The 20,219-nt window shown below is 41.3% G+C and overlaps 2 protein-coding genes across 3 annotated transcripts in view; both read left to right on the top strand.

Annotated features, from left to right (window-relative positions):
- Window positions 1–3,453, top strand: part of megf8 (multiple EGF-like-domains 8) — a 30,597-nt gene extending 27,144 nt beyond the window's left edge. The window contains exon 44 of the mRNA XM_079836540.1: window positions 9–3,453. Within this exon, the coding sequence (XP_079692666.1) occupies window positions 9–1,490 (1,482 nt within the window). The 3' untranslated portion in view covers window positions 1,491–3,453. The remainder of the gene's footprint in view (window positions 1–8) is intronic.
- Window positions 3,454–3,777: 324 nt separating this feature from the next.
- Window positions 3,778–11,581, top strand: LOC307138502 (uncharacterized protein). Of its 2 annotated transcripts, XR_013818030.1 has the most exons (5): window positions 3,778–4,082; window positions 4,590–5,085; window positions 8,022–10,876; window positions 11,180–11,267; window positions 11,452–11,581. XR_013818030.1 is itself a non-coding variant. In XM_079836825.1 (3 exons), exons 2-3 carry the CDS (start codon window positions 4,605–4,607, stop codon window positions 9,419–9,421), a joined length of 1,881 nt encoding a protein of 626 aa, XP_079692951.1. In that variant the 5' UTR covers window positions 3,778–4,082; window positions 4,590–4,604; the 3' UTR covers window positions 9,422–11,035. The 2 variants fall into 2 exon arrangements, 1 of the variants encoding a protein (XP_079692951.1); XM_079836825.1 differs by lacking the exons at window positions 11,180–11,267; window positions 11,452–11,581 and having other exon boundaries at window positions 8,022–11,035.
- The last annotated feature ends 8,638 nt before the right edge of the window (window positions 11,582–20,219 follow it).

The following is a 20,219-nucleotide window of genomic DNA, read 5'->3' as shown; positions in this document are numbered from 1 at the left end:
GCTTATAGTGCGCCAAGTGCAAAGATTCATTCAACGGCAATCCAGTGAATGGGCGACAGTGCTACCGGCAGTTCAACGTGGACAGTGAATGCTGCTTTGATCCCACGTCACAGGTCAACTGCTTCCACGAGCCCAACATCCGCAATCTGCTTAGGGGCCGCACAGTGTTCTTTTCGGCCCAACCCAAGTTCACCAACGTGGATATCCGCGTCACCATCGACGTTACATTTGGAGAGGTCGAGGTCTTCGTGTCCAACTCGCATGACACCTTCATTGTGGAGGTAGACCGCCAGACCGGTGTGCATACCATCAAGATCGAGGACGAGGCCACCTCTGCGACCGCTTCACGGGGAGAAAGGGAGGTTCCTCTCGCCCCACCGTCACCCATGAAGGTGTTTGCGAACTCCTCGTCGGCGTTACTCGGCACTCTGCAGTCTACAAAGTCGCAAGGTACAGATCGTGAGGTGCGGGAAGAACGAACCGAAGGTCTCATAACCTACATCACCGTGCGGAAGCCACAAACGGTGTTAATTGTACGCAGCGTACGGGACCGCGTGGTCATCACCTTCCCACACGAAGTGCACTCTCTCAAGTCCAGTCGTTTCTATATCGCCCTGCGTGGCGTGGGCACGGAAACCCATAACGGAGAGTCTCAAGGCCTCCTCTTTCTAAGACAGGACCAGGCCCACATTGACCTCTTCGTCTTTTTCTCCGTCTTCTTCTCCTGCTTCTTCCTCTTCCTGTCCGTCTGTGTGCTGCTCTGGAAAGTCAAGCAGTTCTTAGACTTCCGCCGAGAGCAGCGACGCCACATTCAAGAGATGACCAAGATGGCCTCTCGCCCGTTCGCCAAACTCACTGTCTATCTGGAGCCTGAGGAGCCGCAGCTGGTATACTTGCCCTCTGCCGGAGGGGGCAGCGCCGTATCCCTGGCCCAGGTCCGGACAGGCAAGCTTGGTGGCATGGTGATGGGCCAGAGGGGTCGACCTGGGGCTCTGTCCTACAAACACGACCCCAGCACAGGCACTACTATTCACCACCATCACCACCATCTCGCTCTGAGTGGAAGCAACAACGGACAGCACCTTCCCCTGCACTACCTGAACACACACCACTATGCGCCCAGCTCTACAGCCAACACAACCGCGCATCACCACCACCATCATCCGTCCTCGCATGGCAGTTACCAGCATTTCTGCCGCTCCGACCCCTTCCTGTCTCAACTCATGGGTTTTTCGTACTCGTCCTTCAAAGTCGGACCAATCACTCTGGAGCCCACAGACGACGGGATGGCAGGGGTGGCCACCGTGCTCATACAGCTGCCAGGAGGTATCCTTGCACCCAACCGGGCCTGCTTGGGTTCGGCGCTCGTCACTTTGCGGCAAAATTTGCAGGAGTACTGTGGACATGGTGGAGCAGGAACGCACCCTGGTGCTGGGGGCGGCCGAAAAGGCTTGCTGGGCCACCAGCATCTAACCACCATGGCCATGTGAGGAGAATGTAATGAGATGGGAAATGAGTGTGAGAAAGAAAGTGAAAAGATAAAAAACAATCATGGGAGTTTTCATGAGCAAGAGCAGGAAGGACAAAGAAAGTTGCAGAAATGTTAAAGGGACAGGTTACCCCAAACATGAAAATTCTGTCAGCATTTACTTGCCCTCATGTTGTTCCAAACCTGTATGACTTTCTTTATTCAGTGTAACACAAAATAAGATTTTTTTTTCCGTCCATGCAATGAAAGTCAAAAAACAGAAAGACCGCAAAAGAAAATGAAATTGGACCCCTTTGACTTTCATTGTATGGACAAAAATCATATCTTCTTTTGTGTTCCACTTGTAAAAACAAGAGGGTGAGTAAATAACCATTGTCATTTCAAGGTGAACTATCCCTTTCATTTTGGTTTGCTTAGTTGGCAACAAAAGGGATCTATTTATTATGGAGAGATAAAAAAGGTGAATCATAGGAAATGTGATTTGTACATAGACTGTAATTAAGTGTTGTTTACTTGTTTATCACTCCTAACAAGCTCCATATTGACTTAAGGCAGCAACTTTTATGCAATGCCCTACGTGTATCTCCATGCTTTGTTACCGCGTCCTATATACACTACTGAAATTAGCTGGACAAGACAACGGCATGACATATCAACCGGTGAAAAAAGATGTCTTTGCATCTCAACCAATGTGCTTTATATTCTCATGTGACAATCTGAACTGCCATCCAAACCAAGAGACGGTGCAACATGTCCGCTTGAATGTGCAAAACTTTGATTGTCTACAAAAAACGTGGACAGATGTTATATAAAATGTAGTCGTAATGCTTTTGTTACTGGTATTTTGTCATGGCTGTGATTGGTTGATGCTTCCTGTAATATAGCGGATTTTAATCTAGTCAATAGGTCTGTTTCATGGTGAGCCATTGGCTTATTTTTATACATATTCATTCAGACTAAAGATGCATTTCAGACTGTCAATTGACAGCTTATGGTTACATGTCCTTTTTGTTTGCATTGATGACATGCCTTTACTCACTTTGCCTTGACCAAATGTTAATATAACTGTGTGACTGAATCCTCACACTGTTTTTGCATTCAATTTAGGATTGAATTTCTATTTGAGTTTAGGCCATTAATCATATATAATGAAGAAATAAGCTGATTAAAAAGGGCCTATGCAGAAAAGTTAAAAAAAAAGTCATATTACTTTAATATTTGTAGAACAATGGGCTAAATCTACAGCATTTATGAATTGTGTACCACTTTTGTGGAACAATATTTTATTCCTGATCAATTAAATTTATCGCCCAATCTGGGTTGCTGCAGCATTCTGATGGGTCATGTTTAGCCTGATGTATGAGATCTGTTGAACAAAAAGTGCAATGGAAATTTTAAACATTACAATATAGTATGCTCCTGGTGAGACACTATAAGGTAATAAAGAGAAAAAAAAACACTGAAAGTAGTACAGTTAGCTCTTTACCTGTATGATGGTTTATGGCGTTTGTTACAGTATTGCTGTTTATATGGAGTTACCGTTTCTTTTGCGTATTTGTTTTTTGTTTCAGGATGGACCGAGCGTAATCTGACTGGTATTTATGTAGGTTAATGTAGAAAGTTACATTTATTTTTCTTCATTTTTTTGGATAATAGAAGAGTCATGGTGAATTATAAGATACTATGAAAATTGTTAGTTTGACGTCACAATTATTTAATGTAAATAATAGAAACATAACAGGAGAAGCCATATGTTTATCTCGGATGCCGCACAAGGGATAAAGCAATTTTCAGATGACAGTTGGTTATTTTGTTGAATTAAAACAGGTTTGAATATGGTAAAGAAAGATTATTTCTGTTCAGACATTTTCAAATGCTTTTACAGTTTTTACTGTGATTGGTGCACATGCCTTTGATGCTTAACAGATGCTTTGTCCATAATAAAATATCATCCATTAATGGTTAACATGTTATTGTGTTGTCTTTTGTACCTGACTTAAAACTCTTCTTATAACAAATACCCTCTGCTGTGTGGAATTAAAAACAGTAACTGGACTTTTAACCAAAATTAAGGTATAATTGAAATTGGGTATCTTACTCTGATCTAGCAGAGGAAGTTTTTTGTATTTATAGAAATGTACATAATTTTAATAAGTTTAAAATAATTTATTGGGAACCAGTCTTAAATGTTATGTCCACTTAAATAAATAAATAAAAAAAAAGAGAATAAGAACTTTTATTTTGAAAACCGCTACCGCTTTTACCTTATTTTGAAATGTATTATCGTTGCTGGCTTTACATGTTATCTATTACCAGTATCGTTTTAATGTATTTCAGACCTGCACTCAATCGCAAACCGCGTTAGGTCCCTGATAACTAAACGTCCCCTAGTATAATTAGACGTGTTGGTGTCATTTTAGGGGTGGATGTACAAGACGCCTGTTTTAGCTGTAGGATGCTGTACACTAAAGGCTGTCAGAGTCCATTGGACAACCAACACAATCTTCAGTCAAATCGGGTTTTCATTGCCGCCTAAATGCAACCGAATAACTAAAGGTTTTAGTATTCGCGGTAAGAAGATTTTGCGTCTTACGTAAGTTAACACGACCCTCATGTTTACATCTGCATGTCTGCAACCAGCTAATGCTGCTGTCACATTAGCTATATGAACCTTCATGCCTGCTGAAAAATATAAACTAGCCTAAGGTAGTTTCCTAGGTTTAGTTGGTGTCCCAACCTAGTCAGGCAGTTTTGGCTGAGGAGTTTTGCACACTTTTCAGCTGGTCTGACTGAGAGACAAGCTAAACACCTGCTTGGCCATGATGGGAAACCAGCTAGACCAGTTTTTACAGACTGTTACCAGCTACCATGTTCATATCCAGATGTGTTACTTTCTACAGGAATTTGAGATTGGAGAACAGAAACATCAACTTATTTGAATAGTAATAATTATATATATATAAAACATCATACATATAGTAATAAATAATATCATACTATTAATACTATTCCAGGAATGTCTTGTTAGTAAAGCGATACAATATATTATATATATATCCTATTATATATATATTATTATCCTTCCCAAATATTTCTTTAGGTTGTGCACAAGAAGATGAAAGTTAACATGTTAAAGAAAAGAAAGTTATCCAGACAAAAGAAAATAACCAAACAGCTGCAAAATATTGATAAAGAGCCATTGCCTTCAAATAGTGATGGCCTCAGGATCGACACGGATAAAACCAAACCATCTAATGACACTCAGGACTGTGTTACGGACGCCTGTCCTGAGGTCACACAGATGAGACCAGAACAAGAAGAGCTGGAGGCTTTGGGAGTCCTTACATTGTCGTCTGAACAACAGAAGCAACAGCCTCATTCTCCTGCTTTCAGAGCATTCGTTCCAAAGACAGAACCAGACTGTGTCCCCTTAAACCCACCCAGTTTTCAGGTCAAAACTGAGCCTGGCATTTATGAAGTGCTGCAGAGAGAGTCTGCCTTGATTGTGAAGGAGGAAAATGAGAGTTGGAAGGAAGTGAAGCTCGAGACACCAGATGAACACTCTGTGGGTGCTTCTGGCCTGGAGAAAAACACAGGTAATTGATTTATTTAATATGCCTTGGTCTTATAAATTACACAGTTTGCATACACCGATCAGGCATAACATTATGACAGGTGAAGTGAACACTGATTATCTCTTCATTACGGCACCTTTTAGTGGGTGGGATATATTAGGCAGCAAGTGAACATTTTGTCCTCAAAGTTGATGTGTTAGAAGCAGGAAAAAGGGCCAAATTGTGATGGCTAGACGACTGGGTCAGAGCATCTCCAAAACTGCATGTTTCCGGTCTGCAGTGGTCAGTATCTATCAAAAGTGGTCCAAGGAAGGAACACTGATGAACCAGCGACAGGGTCATCGGCAGCCAACGCTCATTGATGCATGTGAGGAGCGAAGGCTGGCCGATTAAACACACAAGCTACTGTACCTCAGATTGCTCAAGTCAATGCTGGTTCTGATAGAAAGGTGTCAGAATACACAGAATCACAGTTTGTTGTGTATGGGGCTGCATAGCCGCAGACCAGTCAGGGTGCCCATGCTGACCACTTGACCACGGAGCAATGGAAGTAGGTGGCCTGGTCTGATGAATCACATCTTTTATATCACGTGGATGGTCGGGTGTGTGTGCATCGCTTACCTGGGGAACACATGGCACCAGGATGCACTATGGGAAGAAGGCAAGCAGACGGAGGCAGTGTGATGCTTTGGGCAATGTTCTGCTGGGAAACCTTGGGTCCTGCCATCCATGTGGATGTTACTTTTACACGTGCCACCTACCTAAGCATTGTTGTAGACCATCTACACCCTTTCATGGAAACGTTATTCCCTGGCTATTCCCTTTCAGCAGGACAGTGCACCCTGCCGCAAAGCAAAAATGGCTCAGGAATGGTTTGAGGAGAACAACAATGAGTTTAAGGTGTTGACTTGGCCTCCAAGTTCCACAGATCTCAATCAAATCGAGTGGAATCCATGCCTCAACTGGGCTGTTTTGGCAGCAAAAGGGGGTGGTCATAATGTTATGCCTGATCAGTGTATGTTAACGGCAAAATTTTAAAGAATTTCTGTAGGTTTTTTTTATTTTGTTTTTAATTCTGTTTTATTTTTGTCCTTTTCATTTTAGTTTAGTTTGGCTGTTAGGTATCCCGTCAAGTATTTTTATTTTAATCGTAATTATTTTATTATTTTTATGCTGCCAAAGTTAGTGTGTGGTAAATTGTATAATTTAAATAGTGTTATCTGGTGGCATATTCATGTGTTCATATTCATGGCGTATTCATATTCAGGAAGGCGGATTGTTCAATTTGCCCATAACAAAATATTCTGTTTCAAAAACGTATATTTAATTAGTAAGGGTTATATGTATATTAATTTATTTTCATTTGAGTAACTTCCTGTTAGTGGCATATCCCTGTTTAAAGAAGGTGGGTTATATAATTTGCCCTGTATCAAAAACGTATACTGACTGTATAAATATTTACTTTTTATAATGAAGTTGAACAGTAATTGGATTATAATAAATAAAAATAAATGTAACATTTATTTAAAAAGAAAATATACATTTATTTGTGTCTTTTTATGTTATTTTAGATAGTTTATGAGTTAAGAAAATGTATAAAATTTAGTTTCAGGTCTTCCAGATACACTATATTGACAAAGGTTTTGGGACACCTGCCTTAACATGCACATGAACCTTTTTTGGGGCTTAATATGGAGTTGGCCCACCCATTGCAGCTATAACAGCTTCAACTCTCCTGGGAAGGCTTTCTACAAGGTTTAGGAGTGTGTTTATGGGAATTTTTGACCATTCTTCTAGAAGAGCATCTGTGAGGTCAGGCACTGATGTTGGACGAGGAGGCCTGGCTCGCAGTCTTCGCTCTAATTCATCCCAAAGGTGTTCTATCGGCTTGAGGTCAGGACTCAAGGCCAGTCAAGTTCCTCCACACCAAATTCGATCATCCATGTCTTTATGGACCTTGCTTTGTGCACTGGTGCGCAGTCATGTTGGACCAGGAAGGGGCCGTCCTCAAACTGTTCCCACAAAGTTGGGAGCATAAAATTGTCCAAAATGTCTTGGTATGCTGAAGCATTAAGAGTTGCTTTCACTGGAACTAAGGGGCCAAGCCCAACCCCTGGAAAAACAATCCCATACCAAAATCCCCATCCACCAAACTTTACACTTGGCACAATGCAGTCAGGCCAGTACCGTTCTCCTGGCAACTGCCAAACCCAGACTCGAGCGTGATTCATTACTACAGAGTACAAGTCTCCACTGCTCTAAAGTCCAGTGGCGGCGTGCTTTACACCACTGCATCCAACGCTTTGCATTGCATGGTGATGTAAGGCTTGGATGCAGCTGCTCGGCCATGGAAACCCTTTCCATGAAGCTCTCTACGCACTGTTCTTGAACTAATCTCTTGATCAAACAAAGTTTGGAGGTCTGTAGCTGTTGATTCTGCAGAAAGTTGGTGACTTTTGCACACTGGGCACCTCAGCATGCTCTGACCCCGCTCTGATTTTACATAGTCTACCACTTTGTGGCTGAGTTGCTGTTGTTCCCAATTGCTTCCACTTTGTTATAATACTTCTAACAGTTGACCGTAAAATTTTTTAGTTGTGAGGAAATTTCATGAGTGGACTTATTGCACAGGTGGCAACCTATCACGGTACCACGCTTGAATTCACGGAGCTCCTGAGAGCGACCCATTCTTTCACGAGTGTTTGTAGAAGCAGTCTGCATGCCTAGGTACTTGCTTTTATATACCTTTGGCCATGGAAGGGATTGGAAAGGCTGAATTAAATGATTTGGAGGGGTGTCCCAATACTTTTGGCAATATAGCGTGTACTTTGTTTTCAGTCTATGTTTTTGATGTTGTTTTCACTAACATTAATTACACTGCCTGTTCATTGATCTGAGATCATAACCTAAACCTAAAAAGACTTGACATTCAAGTTATATTTTTTTTCCCTTCACAGCTTCTTCCTCCCTAATTTTTCCTTGCCCCCATTGCTCTGTGACTTTCACTGAGTTTACATACCTGGACAAACACCTCAAATGGTGCCATCAAAGTGAATATCTGGCGTGGGTAAAAAAACACAAAGTCTACAACTGCTCTAAAATAATCTCTGGGATGCTCAGCTGCTCGTTGTGTCACTATCGGTTCTTCTCTCAGAAACAACTGGAGACCCATATGCGCAAGGCCCACCTTCCCATGCCCAAACCCACACGAAAGCGCTTCACCTGCCCGCAGTGTGATCGCAGCTTCGATTACATCGGTAACCTGCAAAACCACTGCCGCAGATGCCATAGCTTAGCCACGGTGTGTAAAGATGGACATATTAGCTGTGCCGCATGCGGTAAAAGCTTTGCTGGAGTCTGGGGTCTTGGACCACATCGCTGCCACGAGGACGAGACGAAACCCAAAGTGGATGTCGACGAACCCATTTGCATGGACCGTGGCTACTTGTGCCGAGATTGTGGCAAGAACTGCTCTACGCTTCAATGTCTGACAATACACAAGCGTACTCACACTGGCGAGAAGCCATGCGTCTGTGAAGACTGTGGCCGTAGGTTTCATGATATGGGGAGTCTGCGGAAGCACAAAGTCATCCATACCGGGATCCGCCCATACAAGTGTCCCGAATGCGATAAAGAGTTCGCCAGGATGGGCCACCTTAGATGCCATCTGCGAACCCACACGGGGGAAAGGCCGTACCAGTGCCCCCAATGCGGGATGAGTTTCAGTCACCGTTCGACGCTTCGTATCCACCAAGAAGTTCACTCAAAGGAGAAAGCATTTCCGTGCCCCGACTGCGGGAAAACATTCTCTGCTATGAGGTACGTGAAGGTCCACCAAAGAGCGCACAACTCCGAGCGAATGCTGCAGTGCAGAGTGTGCACAAAGACCTTTACACGGGAGGACGTACTCAAGAAACACCTGCGCATTCACACGGGCGAACGGCCGTACCACTGCGACGTCTGCAGCAAGCGCTTCGTCCGTATTCAGCACCTGAAAAATCACATGCGCACGCACACCGGTGAGAAACCGTACCGCTGCGAGCAGTGCGGCTCCAGCTATGCCCAGTCTGGCGATTTGACCAAACACATAAGGAGACACACGGGGGAAAAACCCTACGCCTGTTCTGACTGCGACCGCCGCTTCAACAACTCGGGCGACCTCAGCAAGCACAGGCGCAGTCACACAGGCCACAGACCCTACAAGTGTACGGAGTGCGGGAAAAGTTTTCTTCTGCCCCAGCACCTGAAGTTACACAAACAAACGCACACGGGCGAGAGGCCTTACAGCTGCCCGCGGTGTCTCCGCACCTTCACTCGCTCACACCATCTTTCTCAACACATGGAAAAGCACATATGAGGATAAGGATTCTGCACAATTCTGTCTAATCTCGGTTTCATTTTGGAAAAGGGATTGGGTGTTTATTGATGAATTGGAAATTAGTTTACTTCTTATAAGTAACCAAATCCAGGTGCATAGTCTTCCTTTTTGGACTGCCCTTAAAAGGATAGTTCACCCAAAAATGAAAATTCTGTCATCATTTACTCACCCTTAAGTTGTTCCAAACCTGTATGCATTTCTTTCTTCTGCTGAACACAAAAGAAGATATTTTGAAGAATGTGGGTAACCAAACAGTTGATGTGCCCCATTGACTTCCATAGTGTGGGGAAAATACTATGACAGTCAATGGGGGCCCATTAACTGTTTGGTTACCCACATTCTTCAAAATATCTTCTTTTGTGTTCAGCAGAAGAAAGAAATGCATACCGATTTGAAATGGCATGAGGGTGAGTAAATGATGACAGAATTTTCATTGTTGGGTGAACTATCCCTTTAAAGGTTTAGCATATAGTTATTTTGCATGCTCAACTCCATTGGAGACATTTAACAAAAAAAATGAAGAAGAATGAATGCTTTTTATTTTTGTTTAGTTCGGGTATTAAATCTGGAAAAAAAGAACCAGAAAAACAGTGCTTTTGAATTTAATGTATCTATGCTAAAGGTGTAGGCAGCACTTGCAGTGTAAATTAAATTGTAAAATTATTTAACGTTCATATTTAACCATTTAAAGACACTGTTGGCTCATAATAATGAATGAGGATGTGACATTTGTTTAAAAAAACTGCTGTGGCATAATAATAACCGATGAGCTTTTTGATGTAAGCATGTAAGGGCTGCATCATCTATAAATTGAGGTCAAAATTTCTCTTTTTGCTCAACTCAAGGCGTCTGAAAATATGATAAATTGAGTGAGGCAAGAATCCTGGAGCTGTGCTGGTGTTGTCAATCCATCCCCCAATTTTTATTATTATTTGTATTATTTTTTTATTTTATTTTATATATTTTTATTTATTATTGTTTTTATTTTACTTTATTTTTCACAAGCAAACCCTGGTTTTGTACATAGTTATTTGTGGTCACATATGTGGACCTTGTTCAACCCTGCAATAAATAAATAAATAATCATAAAGTTAAAAAAAAAGTGAGGTGAGTGAGGCAAAGGTACAGACTGTTTTATTTCTGTTTTGCCAACTAAGTGTAAAAGCAGTTTTTGTGTTAATATAAAAGTGACATTATGCACTTTTTCCTCAGATTCATATTTAATATGTCCAGATGCCTTGTGTAAAGCAAAAAATGCAATTTTGTCTTTACTATCGTAATGCTTTATGGAGGGCACTGTATGTCTACCTTTTGTGTGTTGAATTTTCATAAAGTAAATACTGTAACGTGTTGGTTATTTTACAGTTTATTATTGTAGCTGATCCTAAAATCCTTCCATTTAATGTTACTGTCCGATGCCAAAGTATTTTGAGGGTAAGACAATTGAATAATTATTATTGTGGCTAGTTAAGATAAAAGTAGTTTTACATTTATGCTTTGAAGCACTGACAACTTGGTCATACTGATGTAATATAAAAAATAAAGTTCAAAATGTTTGTTAATTTTGAAATGTATGACTTGTGCTCACTAAAACTTTACTCAGTGGTTTCGTCATTGTATTGGCTTGAACTGTGCATCTGAAACTGTATTCTTCTTATGGTAAATAAACAGTACAATTCAATATTCTAACCATGACCATTTTGTCTAAAACATTGTCTTTTTGTCTTTCCTTCTCAGCTTGTGCAGAGACTACCAAAGCATTGTCGCAGTCTGTGCAAACGCTTAAAGCCAATAGATGGATCACATGGTCAAAGGACACAAACAGGTCTGCTTCAGTCAATGTTGGGGGAATAGCCCTATTATTTTTATGTCTGCGATTACGAGGACAGCAGCGTGACTGGTGCACCGACACAGATAACAAAGATGTATTTAGGGCTAAATAATATTGAGTCTACCTTTGTTTAAAGCTGGAATCAATACTTCTTAAAGCATGTCCATTTTTCATTTAGCAAGCCTCTTGTCTAAGAGGAGGGTCAGGGAGATGTATGGAAGGGAGCGTGTTTTAATTCTCTCTGTTGCTGTAGTATAATAATAATTGTCAGAACACGCACGGCTCCTAAAGATCGGGTGATAGGAAGGTGAGCCACGCACAAAATTAATAGATTTTGAAAATTGAGACAGATTGTGTGACAGATTTCCCCCCTCACTTGGTTTTCTTGTCTTACAGGGTACGGACTGAAATGACCATTGGAGACAAAGTAACATGGGTAAAATGTTGGAGTTTTTGAATACACTGCTTTTGTATTTTACTGGCTATGTCAGTCACTCTATAGAAACTGTACATTTTTATAAATTGCAACAAACGTTTCAATCTAGTAGTAGTTCCTCCTTTGGGGCACCAGGGGGAAACAGATATCTGTCAGTGTGTGCTTTTGGGAATTAGGATGTGCTTTGGTGCCATCTGTCTCTCTCTCCTGTGCTTCTCACTCAGAGTGAGACGGCATGCTGGGTTACTTCACACAAACAAGTGAAAAAGCATAACGGCATCTACTGCGTAACATGTAATCCTGTTTGCGCTACTCCCTTGTCTCTGTTTCAAATTATGATTATAAAATCAAACTTTTTCCACGCGGAACGCATTTGTGTTCCACTGCGCTGCTTTTACATTGTTTTTCTATGTAAACGTATGCTAGACTGACCTTTTTTAGCTGTCGCGGGTATAGCTACTAGCCTGGTCCTACATTTCATTTGTACAGAGAGTCTGGCCACTCTCCATTGACAAGCGTTAACTTCCTTGAAGGCGGGTACTCTGTTGAAGTTTTAAACTATTGGATCTCCCCAGAGCCACTCTGGATCTGCCATAACCAATCGCTAACATTTGGTCATGACGTATGTCATTTCAAACTAGCGCACGGCATCAACGTCATCGTTCTCATCCACTCCCTCTGTTCGCTGATTGGACAGGTTAAAATTTGACCGGAGAAATCCAGAGAATATACCGCAATCCCAGACGGAGTACTGAAGGAAAATGAAAATTGAGCGGAAGTACATAGGAGGGCGGTACGCCCATTTCGAGGGCTCCTGAACGGCTTTTAAGAAGCCGACTTTTCTCGCGTTTTAAACGAAAGACTGCTGTTTGTGTGACCGGCCTCTCAGCATTTTTTATTATTAAAGGTCCCATTTTTCCTGATTTTTTGAAGCTTTGATTGTGTTTACAGTGTGCAATATAACATGTGTTCATGTTTCGCGTGTAAAAAAACACAGTATTTTTCACACAATTTACTTATCTGTATACCGCTGTTTTCACTGTCCTAAAAACGCCTCGATTATTTTCTTATTCTATGAAGTCCCTCCTTCAGAAATACGTAACGTGTTCTGATTGTGCCAGTGGTTCCCGTGTTGTGATTCGACACTTAGCGCACGTTGCCCGGAAAGGTCACGCCCCTTAGCATAACGGGGAGATGCATGTGCTCAAAGTACAGCGTCCCTGAAGGCCAAACAAAGGTGATTTGACTCCGGGATGAAAATAACAGCGTCTTGACGACATGGCGACAAACACACTACAAACGCAACCGAACGCAACCATGAACGCAACACTTCCTCTTCTCCACGTGGGGGAGCAACAAGACCACACCCCCTTTTTTGCGTATTCTTGTGGGCGGAGGTTAGTCAACAAACTGTTCTACTGACGTCATTAAAGCAGGATGTACAGGGATGTAGTCCAAACCGGCCGTTCGCTGTAGGCTTTGAAAGGGAACTTCTGTTAAATAAAATATCTCGCTTGGCATTGAACTTTGAGCTTTATAATTTTACAGGTATTATTTATGCTCTAACAGCGACTTTACACACTAACTAAAGTTTGAAAAATGGGATCACTAAGAACAGGACCTTTAATGATTTATCCGTGCACCATTATTTAATTTTTTTTATCCATGTTGCCTCGTAATCTTTAATCAAAATAACCTCCCCCCTCCACTCTTACAATGACATCTCTTTGATGACGTGTTCACTGGTGTGAGGGTGGGGCAACCTGTCACTCACATGAGATCGACCAATAGCAAACCACAACGATCCAATCAATTCCCGATGGACAAAATCATGTCCCCTACATCTCCCCCCCCCGGATATATGTCACAATAGGAAAGAAAATTCTATTTTAAACTTCCGTTTCATGCAAACTTTAAGGCTGGAATACACTACACGACTTTTAAAATTTCAGCCACGTTATACTTCACTTGCTGACTTTGTAAATGGTTACAGAAAAACTGAACATCATACACTAAATGAATGAGGTTACACACTACCTCACACTAAACTCGCACACAAGGAGACGGATGACTAATTAAAGGTCCCGTTTTTCGTGTTTTTTTGAAGCTTTGATTGTGTTTACAGTGTGCAATATAACATGTGTTCATGTTTCGCGTGTAAAAAAACACAGTATTTTTCACACAATTTACTTATCTGTATACTGCTGTTTTCACTGTCCTCAAAACGGCTTGAAAGATTTCCCTGTTCTATGAAGTCCCTCCTTCAGAAACACGTAACGAGTTCTGATTGTGCCAGCGGTTCCCGTGTTGTGATTCGACAGCAGCTTAGGGCACGCAGAGCGCACGTTACCGGAAAGGTCACGCCTCTCACCATAACGGGGATGCATGCGCTCAATGATCTCTAAGTACAGCGTCCCTGGGAAAGCCAAACAAAGGTGACTTGACTCCGGGATGAAAATAACAGCGTCTCGCCGACATGGCAACAAACAAACTATACGAACGCAACCGAACGCAACACTTCCTATTCTCCACGCGGGAGCAACAAGACCACGCCCCCTTTTTCGCGTGTTCTTGTGGGCGGAGGTTAGTCGACATACTGCTCTACTGACGTAATTAAAGCAGGAAATACCAGGATGTAGTCCTAACCAGCCGTTCGCTGTAGGCTTTGAAAGGGGTCTTCTGTTAAATAAAATATCTCGCTTGGCATTGAACTTTGAGCTTTATAATTTTACAGGTATTATAAATGCTCTAACAGCAACATTACACACTAACTAAAGTTTGAAAAATGGGATCACGAAGAACAGGACCTTTAAAACGAGGGGTCTTATGCTGCCTTCACGTGCTATCGGAATTATCGTAAATACGAGTTTCCTAGGTAAAAATTGTACATGAACGCCCTCTGATGTCGTGTTTACCACTGGGAAGTTCGGAAATAATTTTGATACCCCAATTCCCGAGATGGGCGTGTCATAAGCTTTAAACATGGTGGCGGGGAGAACTGCTGTGGCAGGTGTGGTTTTATTGTTTTTTTTCCCAAAACAACTTGGTTGTCTTGTCTTGACATTAATGTAGTATATATTTACATGTAAGAGTAATCATATGAAGCGTATTGTATGTTTGGTACACAGCGAAAATAGCCTGCATTTGACTGAAATTACAGAATCAGCAGAAAGCGGACTATCTGGAATGTTTAGGTTGTCGGTGCATGGGAGACTACAAATGATGATGGTTTTAATAAGATTTTCCCAATAAATAGGCAAGAATTACCTGGTGTCCACCATGATTCCTGTTCACTCCGACAACAAAGCACTTGAATGCAACAAGCTCGTAATCACGACTTCTAAAGTGGGAATTAGGAAATTTCCGATAGCACGTGAAGGCAGCATAAAATCAGCTCAATATATCAAACATGTTTTAGATCCTCCAACATAGTCTGAAGCTAAAACGTCTGTGTCCATCATACACTACGCGATTTTCCGACTGCCCAAAATCTGCTGACTTTCGGCAACTTGACAATTCCAGCCTTTAGTTCTCTACTTTTTATGCTGACAAATGTGTTGACTTATTTTCTGAGATCATAGTTTGATCTTTAACCCCTGGTATGTATGACCTATGTTCCTTTGTAAAATGCTCCATCAACGGTCAGTGCTGAAACTCTAATACCCTTATTTACAGGCTGTTTTCTGACTGACCATCTCTAGAATACTCTGAAATTGAATTACTTCAATGTTGAATTAAATAAGAGCCGTCTTGCACATTTTTTTTTTCCTATCTCCAATTTTTTTATATGTAATTCCAACAATCCAATTTTCTTCATATTTTCTCTCAATACTCTTGTCAATTTGCTGAAGGAACACATTGTTGGCTTTGGTGTGCCGGTGTCACAGTGTCGTCTCGCTGCAGTGGTTTTGGCGCTTGTTGGCCTCAGAGGTCAGTGTGTGGGAAGAGCCGCCGGCTTTCGGGGTCTTCAGGGGGCTTTAGGGCGGCTGCGTCTGTGTCCCATTGGGCTCAGCCAAGCCCAAATCCACTTCTCTCATTCATGAAAGGGTTACGACAGAGGTCAAATCACCACTTTCCACTCCCTGCGAATAACACAAGCCGTACGTGAGGGATGGTTTATGTAGGCGTAGATGAAACTGTGTATTTTAGGTGGTGTTTTTTTTTTTTTTTTGGTCATGGTACTTTCTTGGCACGTATTAAGTGCTCAAAATGTGCCTGAAAGCTCAGACGCACAAAAGACTGAGAAATGATGCTCTGGGTTTTGCTTAGGGGAGGCTGGTTAGCACAGAAGACGAGTAAGGTCGGTGCTGTCAAACTCAAAATGAGGAGCTTCTCATTTTCGATTAGCGTCACTGCGCACATTTAATCGGTTGTGTGGCTGCTAGCACTAGCTCTCCTTGTATCCCCAAATCTACAGTCCACAACTGCTGCTTTCTTCTCCTTACTACTTCTCCCCAGTCCACCCTCTTGTCCTAACCTTTGGCTCTGTGTGTCTGTTTAGCACAGGGATAGAGATGTGAAGGGTGAGGGAGACTGACAGTGTGCGCTCCCCTACTCAGTAAATATGAACTGCACCCAACAGACAGCCTCATTTATCACAAGGGAAAGAGCGCGGGAGGGAAGGAAGGAGAGAGAGCGGGAAAAGGGATAACCGGCTGGGACGATGTGGCCTCAGCGAGCAGGAAGAGAGCGTGCGGATGAGAGACATGAGAGTAAGGAGGGGAAGACAAGAATAACACAACAACTCGAGCGAGTGCGGGAGGAGAAAGAAGACAAGCAGACGTGATGTTTAGTGGGATCAAAAGAATGTCGTTAGAAGAGAAGGGGTGTGGAGAAAAGATGCAGGCCTTTTGTAATACTGTGAGTGAAAAAGAGAGCAGAGACCTGACAGTGAGACCAGATGAAGTGCTTAAAATCAAAAAGCGTCATTTTGTAGGTCTGAGCAGATCGTAAGAGAATAGGGCAAAGTAAATGTAAGTGAGAAAGATAGGTGTGCTTGGGGTCGGTGTAATGAATAAATCTCATTTTGATCTGCAGTGAATGAACTTATTAACGGATCACAACCTGTAATCTGGCAGTGAGTGTGGATCTTGACAACTCTGCTCCAGTTGATAAGGCTTTAATCCTCAGTGCTGAACACAGGTACTGACCACAGAGACCAAAGGTGACTGAGCTTAAGATGCTGACTTCAGAGTCATTATCGCCTGTGGCACTACCGCTCGCTACCGCCCGCTATCTTAATTAAAGCACTATAGGTAAAAGTACACGGTAGTTTATGATCATTCTTCTGTTGTCAACTGCGTACTGAAGTTTGCACTCATTTTTTATATTTTTTTTATAGTTTATCATATAACAGGCCGTGGCCTGTGACAATTTCATGTTCCTTGTCACCCTGGTGTGCTAAAAAAATTAAATATTAATGGTAATATACCTCAGAGATATTTTACTCTGAGAAAAGCATTTATTTCATAATGTGATTTACCCCCCACTTTCAATTCTTTTACTTCAATGAAAGGTTAGATTTTTGCAAATTTTTTGAATGAAAGATCAAAAGGATAAACAATGCATATTTATTTTTTACAGCCTTCTTTGATCATCCATCCATCTAAACTTACATGTTTTTTTATGCTATATAGCTAGATTATTATATACTGCACACGCATATTTATTTACTGCACTTAATATTGTAGTGATTTCAGCCTAAACAACATACATATTTATTTTATGAAGGAACAAACTTCAGATCTGTATTTAAATTGCTGATTTATTATTGGGTCCGAGCCTGAACACTATTTAAGATTATTCTGTGTTATTCTAAACCATTTTTGAGTGCATATCACATGGTAATCACAGCCTATATCATGTAGTTAATATCCTTTTCAATAACACCTTTTAAAAGGGTTGGAATACTTGTAATTAAGGGCTCCTGTAATGAACTAGGCCTGAGTAGACTAATATCCCATAATTGGCACTAATAGCTGCTAACTCAAAGCCAATTGTCTGCCAATAAGAACCTTGTACATTGCCCTCTAGTCTTCGTTATGGTCAGTATCTGACCTCTGCATTCCCATAGACTGAAGGACAGATTGTATTCATATTTGCGTTTAGCTTTTTTCCCCTTCACTCTCAAGACTAATTGAAAACACAGATCATGTATATGCAATTCTGCAACAAATACAGAAATTATAATTTTTTTTTTTACTACCACAGATTGCTAATCATTTAGATCAGGAAAGTTGAGAAATTTGGATAAATGTATACGAGATGACTGTCCATCAATTTCAATGATTTTAATGGCTTCATAAAGTAAACATCATACAATTATTTAAAATATTATGCTGCTATAGTCATGTTGTTATAGACCAGTAGCTTATACAATATGCAACGGGGTCTCTGCTCCATCTCTATCCGCCAAGGAGTACTAGGCCTGAAAAAGGTTGAAGACTCTTGACTTAGATGGGATAAGAAATAGGAATGATCCTGTAGGCTGTTCGTAGTTGCAGAGTTTTTGTTGACTTATGCCACTGCTTGCTACACATTGTCATGAGCTGAAAGGCTTCAAGCAGGTCTATAAATTAAATCAAGGCCACGATAAGGAAATTGACAGAGAGAGTAGTGCCCCAATGAAAGCAATTGGATGCTCATAAAATGATCCCTGGTGGGCCCTCTATATCTCTTTCCTCTTGTCATTCCTTCTTTGCCCTTTTTTTCCTCCAACACCTCACTTAACTCTTATACTCTCTACCTTGTTAAATTGCCCAGTGCTGTTCTTTTTGCTGTGTTAATTTCCCTCTTATTGTAATACCTCTCTTTCCTTTTACTTTCTGTGTTGATTGGCTTTCCTCTTATTTTCATGTTTCTCCTCTTTTTCACTATTTCTCTCACACTCTTCTCTGTCTGAACCCCCACTCCATGGAGAGACAGGAGAGAGGAAAGATGATGTGTGACAGTTGCTATATTTCGATCTTCTGTCAGTGAGATTAATATTGACACAGTGTGTATCTTACCAGAGGCCTGTTGACTGTGTACGTTGTGTATTTATTCATTATTCTGGGTTGGGGCATTTTTCTCAAGAATCAGACAATAACTGATGTGTGGACTTAGATAGAGAGAGTATATTGGTGGCCTGAAACGAGTCGATATGGTCACATCTGGGTTTGTCTTAACCATCGTCTTTGTCTCCATGGGGTAGCTGCAAAGTCAAACCTTGTTGTAGTTTCATGGGGTTTGAAACACCTCATGTTTCACTGACAAGCCCTTAGATACGGTCAAAGTTTGTCAGGGAAGATGTACCAGATAATTCAACATTTTGGCTACTTTGTGTGTTTAAATGATCCAGCTGTGAAGGGATTTTGTGTTTCTCGTTATAGGATCAACTGATCGATTTTTTTTCCAGCACAATTATGCTGATGCTTTGGCTTTGGAAGAAAACTTGACCAAATGTCCCCAAATTTTTATTTGAATGAAAGTAGTGTTTCTGACGTTTTTATTTTTAACATCATTATTCCTATGTATTTTTATTTTATGTAATTTTTACCAATTGGTCTGTAAGAGTTCAAAGAAATTGTAGCCAGATTTTCTGCCGATAAACAAATAGAAACAAAAGAGTAAAAGAAAGAGTACCAGAAGTGCAAGAGCCCAAGGGGGGAAACAGTTGTCGCTGAAGACTTTTATTGACTTTCCCCCCCTCTTCACTCGCACGTGACTGGAGCTCGCGCGGGGGCCAACAGATAAATTCACAGAGAGGGGCTGAGGAAGAGAGAGAAATGGGAAAATAAATTACTCTGGAAAGATATGACGATGGGCTACATGCGGCTTTAAATCTAAAAGGGAATTCGCGACACACTCCACCAATTTGTCACTGCGCTTTTTACCCTTCTCTCCATTTCTTTTGGCTACTTTTTCTTTATTATTTCTTCCATGTGTTCAAAACACGTACAATACGTGTGTTTTTCCTCTTTGATTTGTGTTACTAATGAATAATTATTGTTCAATGAAATTACTAATCGGCAACTCTAATTAAATCGAGGCTTTTAGTAGGCTATTAGTAGCCTACATATTCTGTTGAAAATAAGCCATTTTAATATAGTTTTTATAAAGTCGAAATAGTGCGTGGCGCTCACGATACATACCGGACGTAACCATGGCAACCGTATAACGCTGATTTGCACTTTATCATTATTTTCCCTAAATATGCACGTTTCTATAGCTAAGCATTCCTTTTTAAAAAGTCGACCCTGTATGATTCTCACATGTTGTGAAGTTTTGTGCTGTGTTCCAATGGAAAAAAAAAATCTATTTTGTCTTGTTTGCTATGCCAGTTTAAGTTTCTGGGTAGGTCCATATATCTATCACCTCATTCCAATTGTCTCGATCTCGGATTATGTGTAATACACCGTCATGCCCCACCCCCTATAATATCTATAACAGCCAAAGGAGAGAGGGAAATGAGATGCAACAAGGGAAAAAGAATGAGATGGACTAAAGTGAAGGATAGCTGGAAAAGGGGG

Source organism: Gobio gobio, assembly GCF_949357685.1.
Source record: "Gobio gobio genome assembly, chromosome: 15".
NCBI lineage: Eukaryota > Metazoa > Chordata > Actinopteri > Cypriniformes > Gobionidae > Gobio > Gobio gobio.
This window is presented reverse-complemented; position numbering and strand designations above follow the sequence as displayed.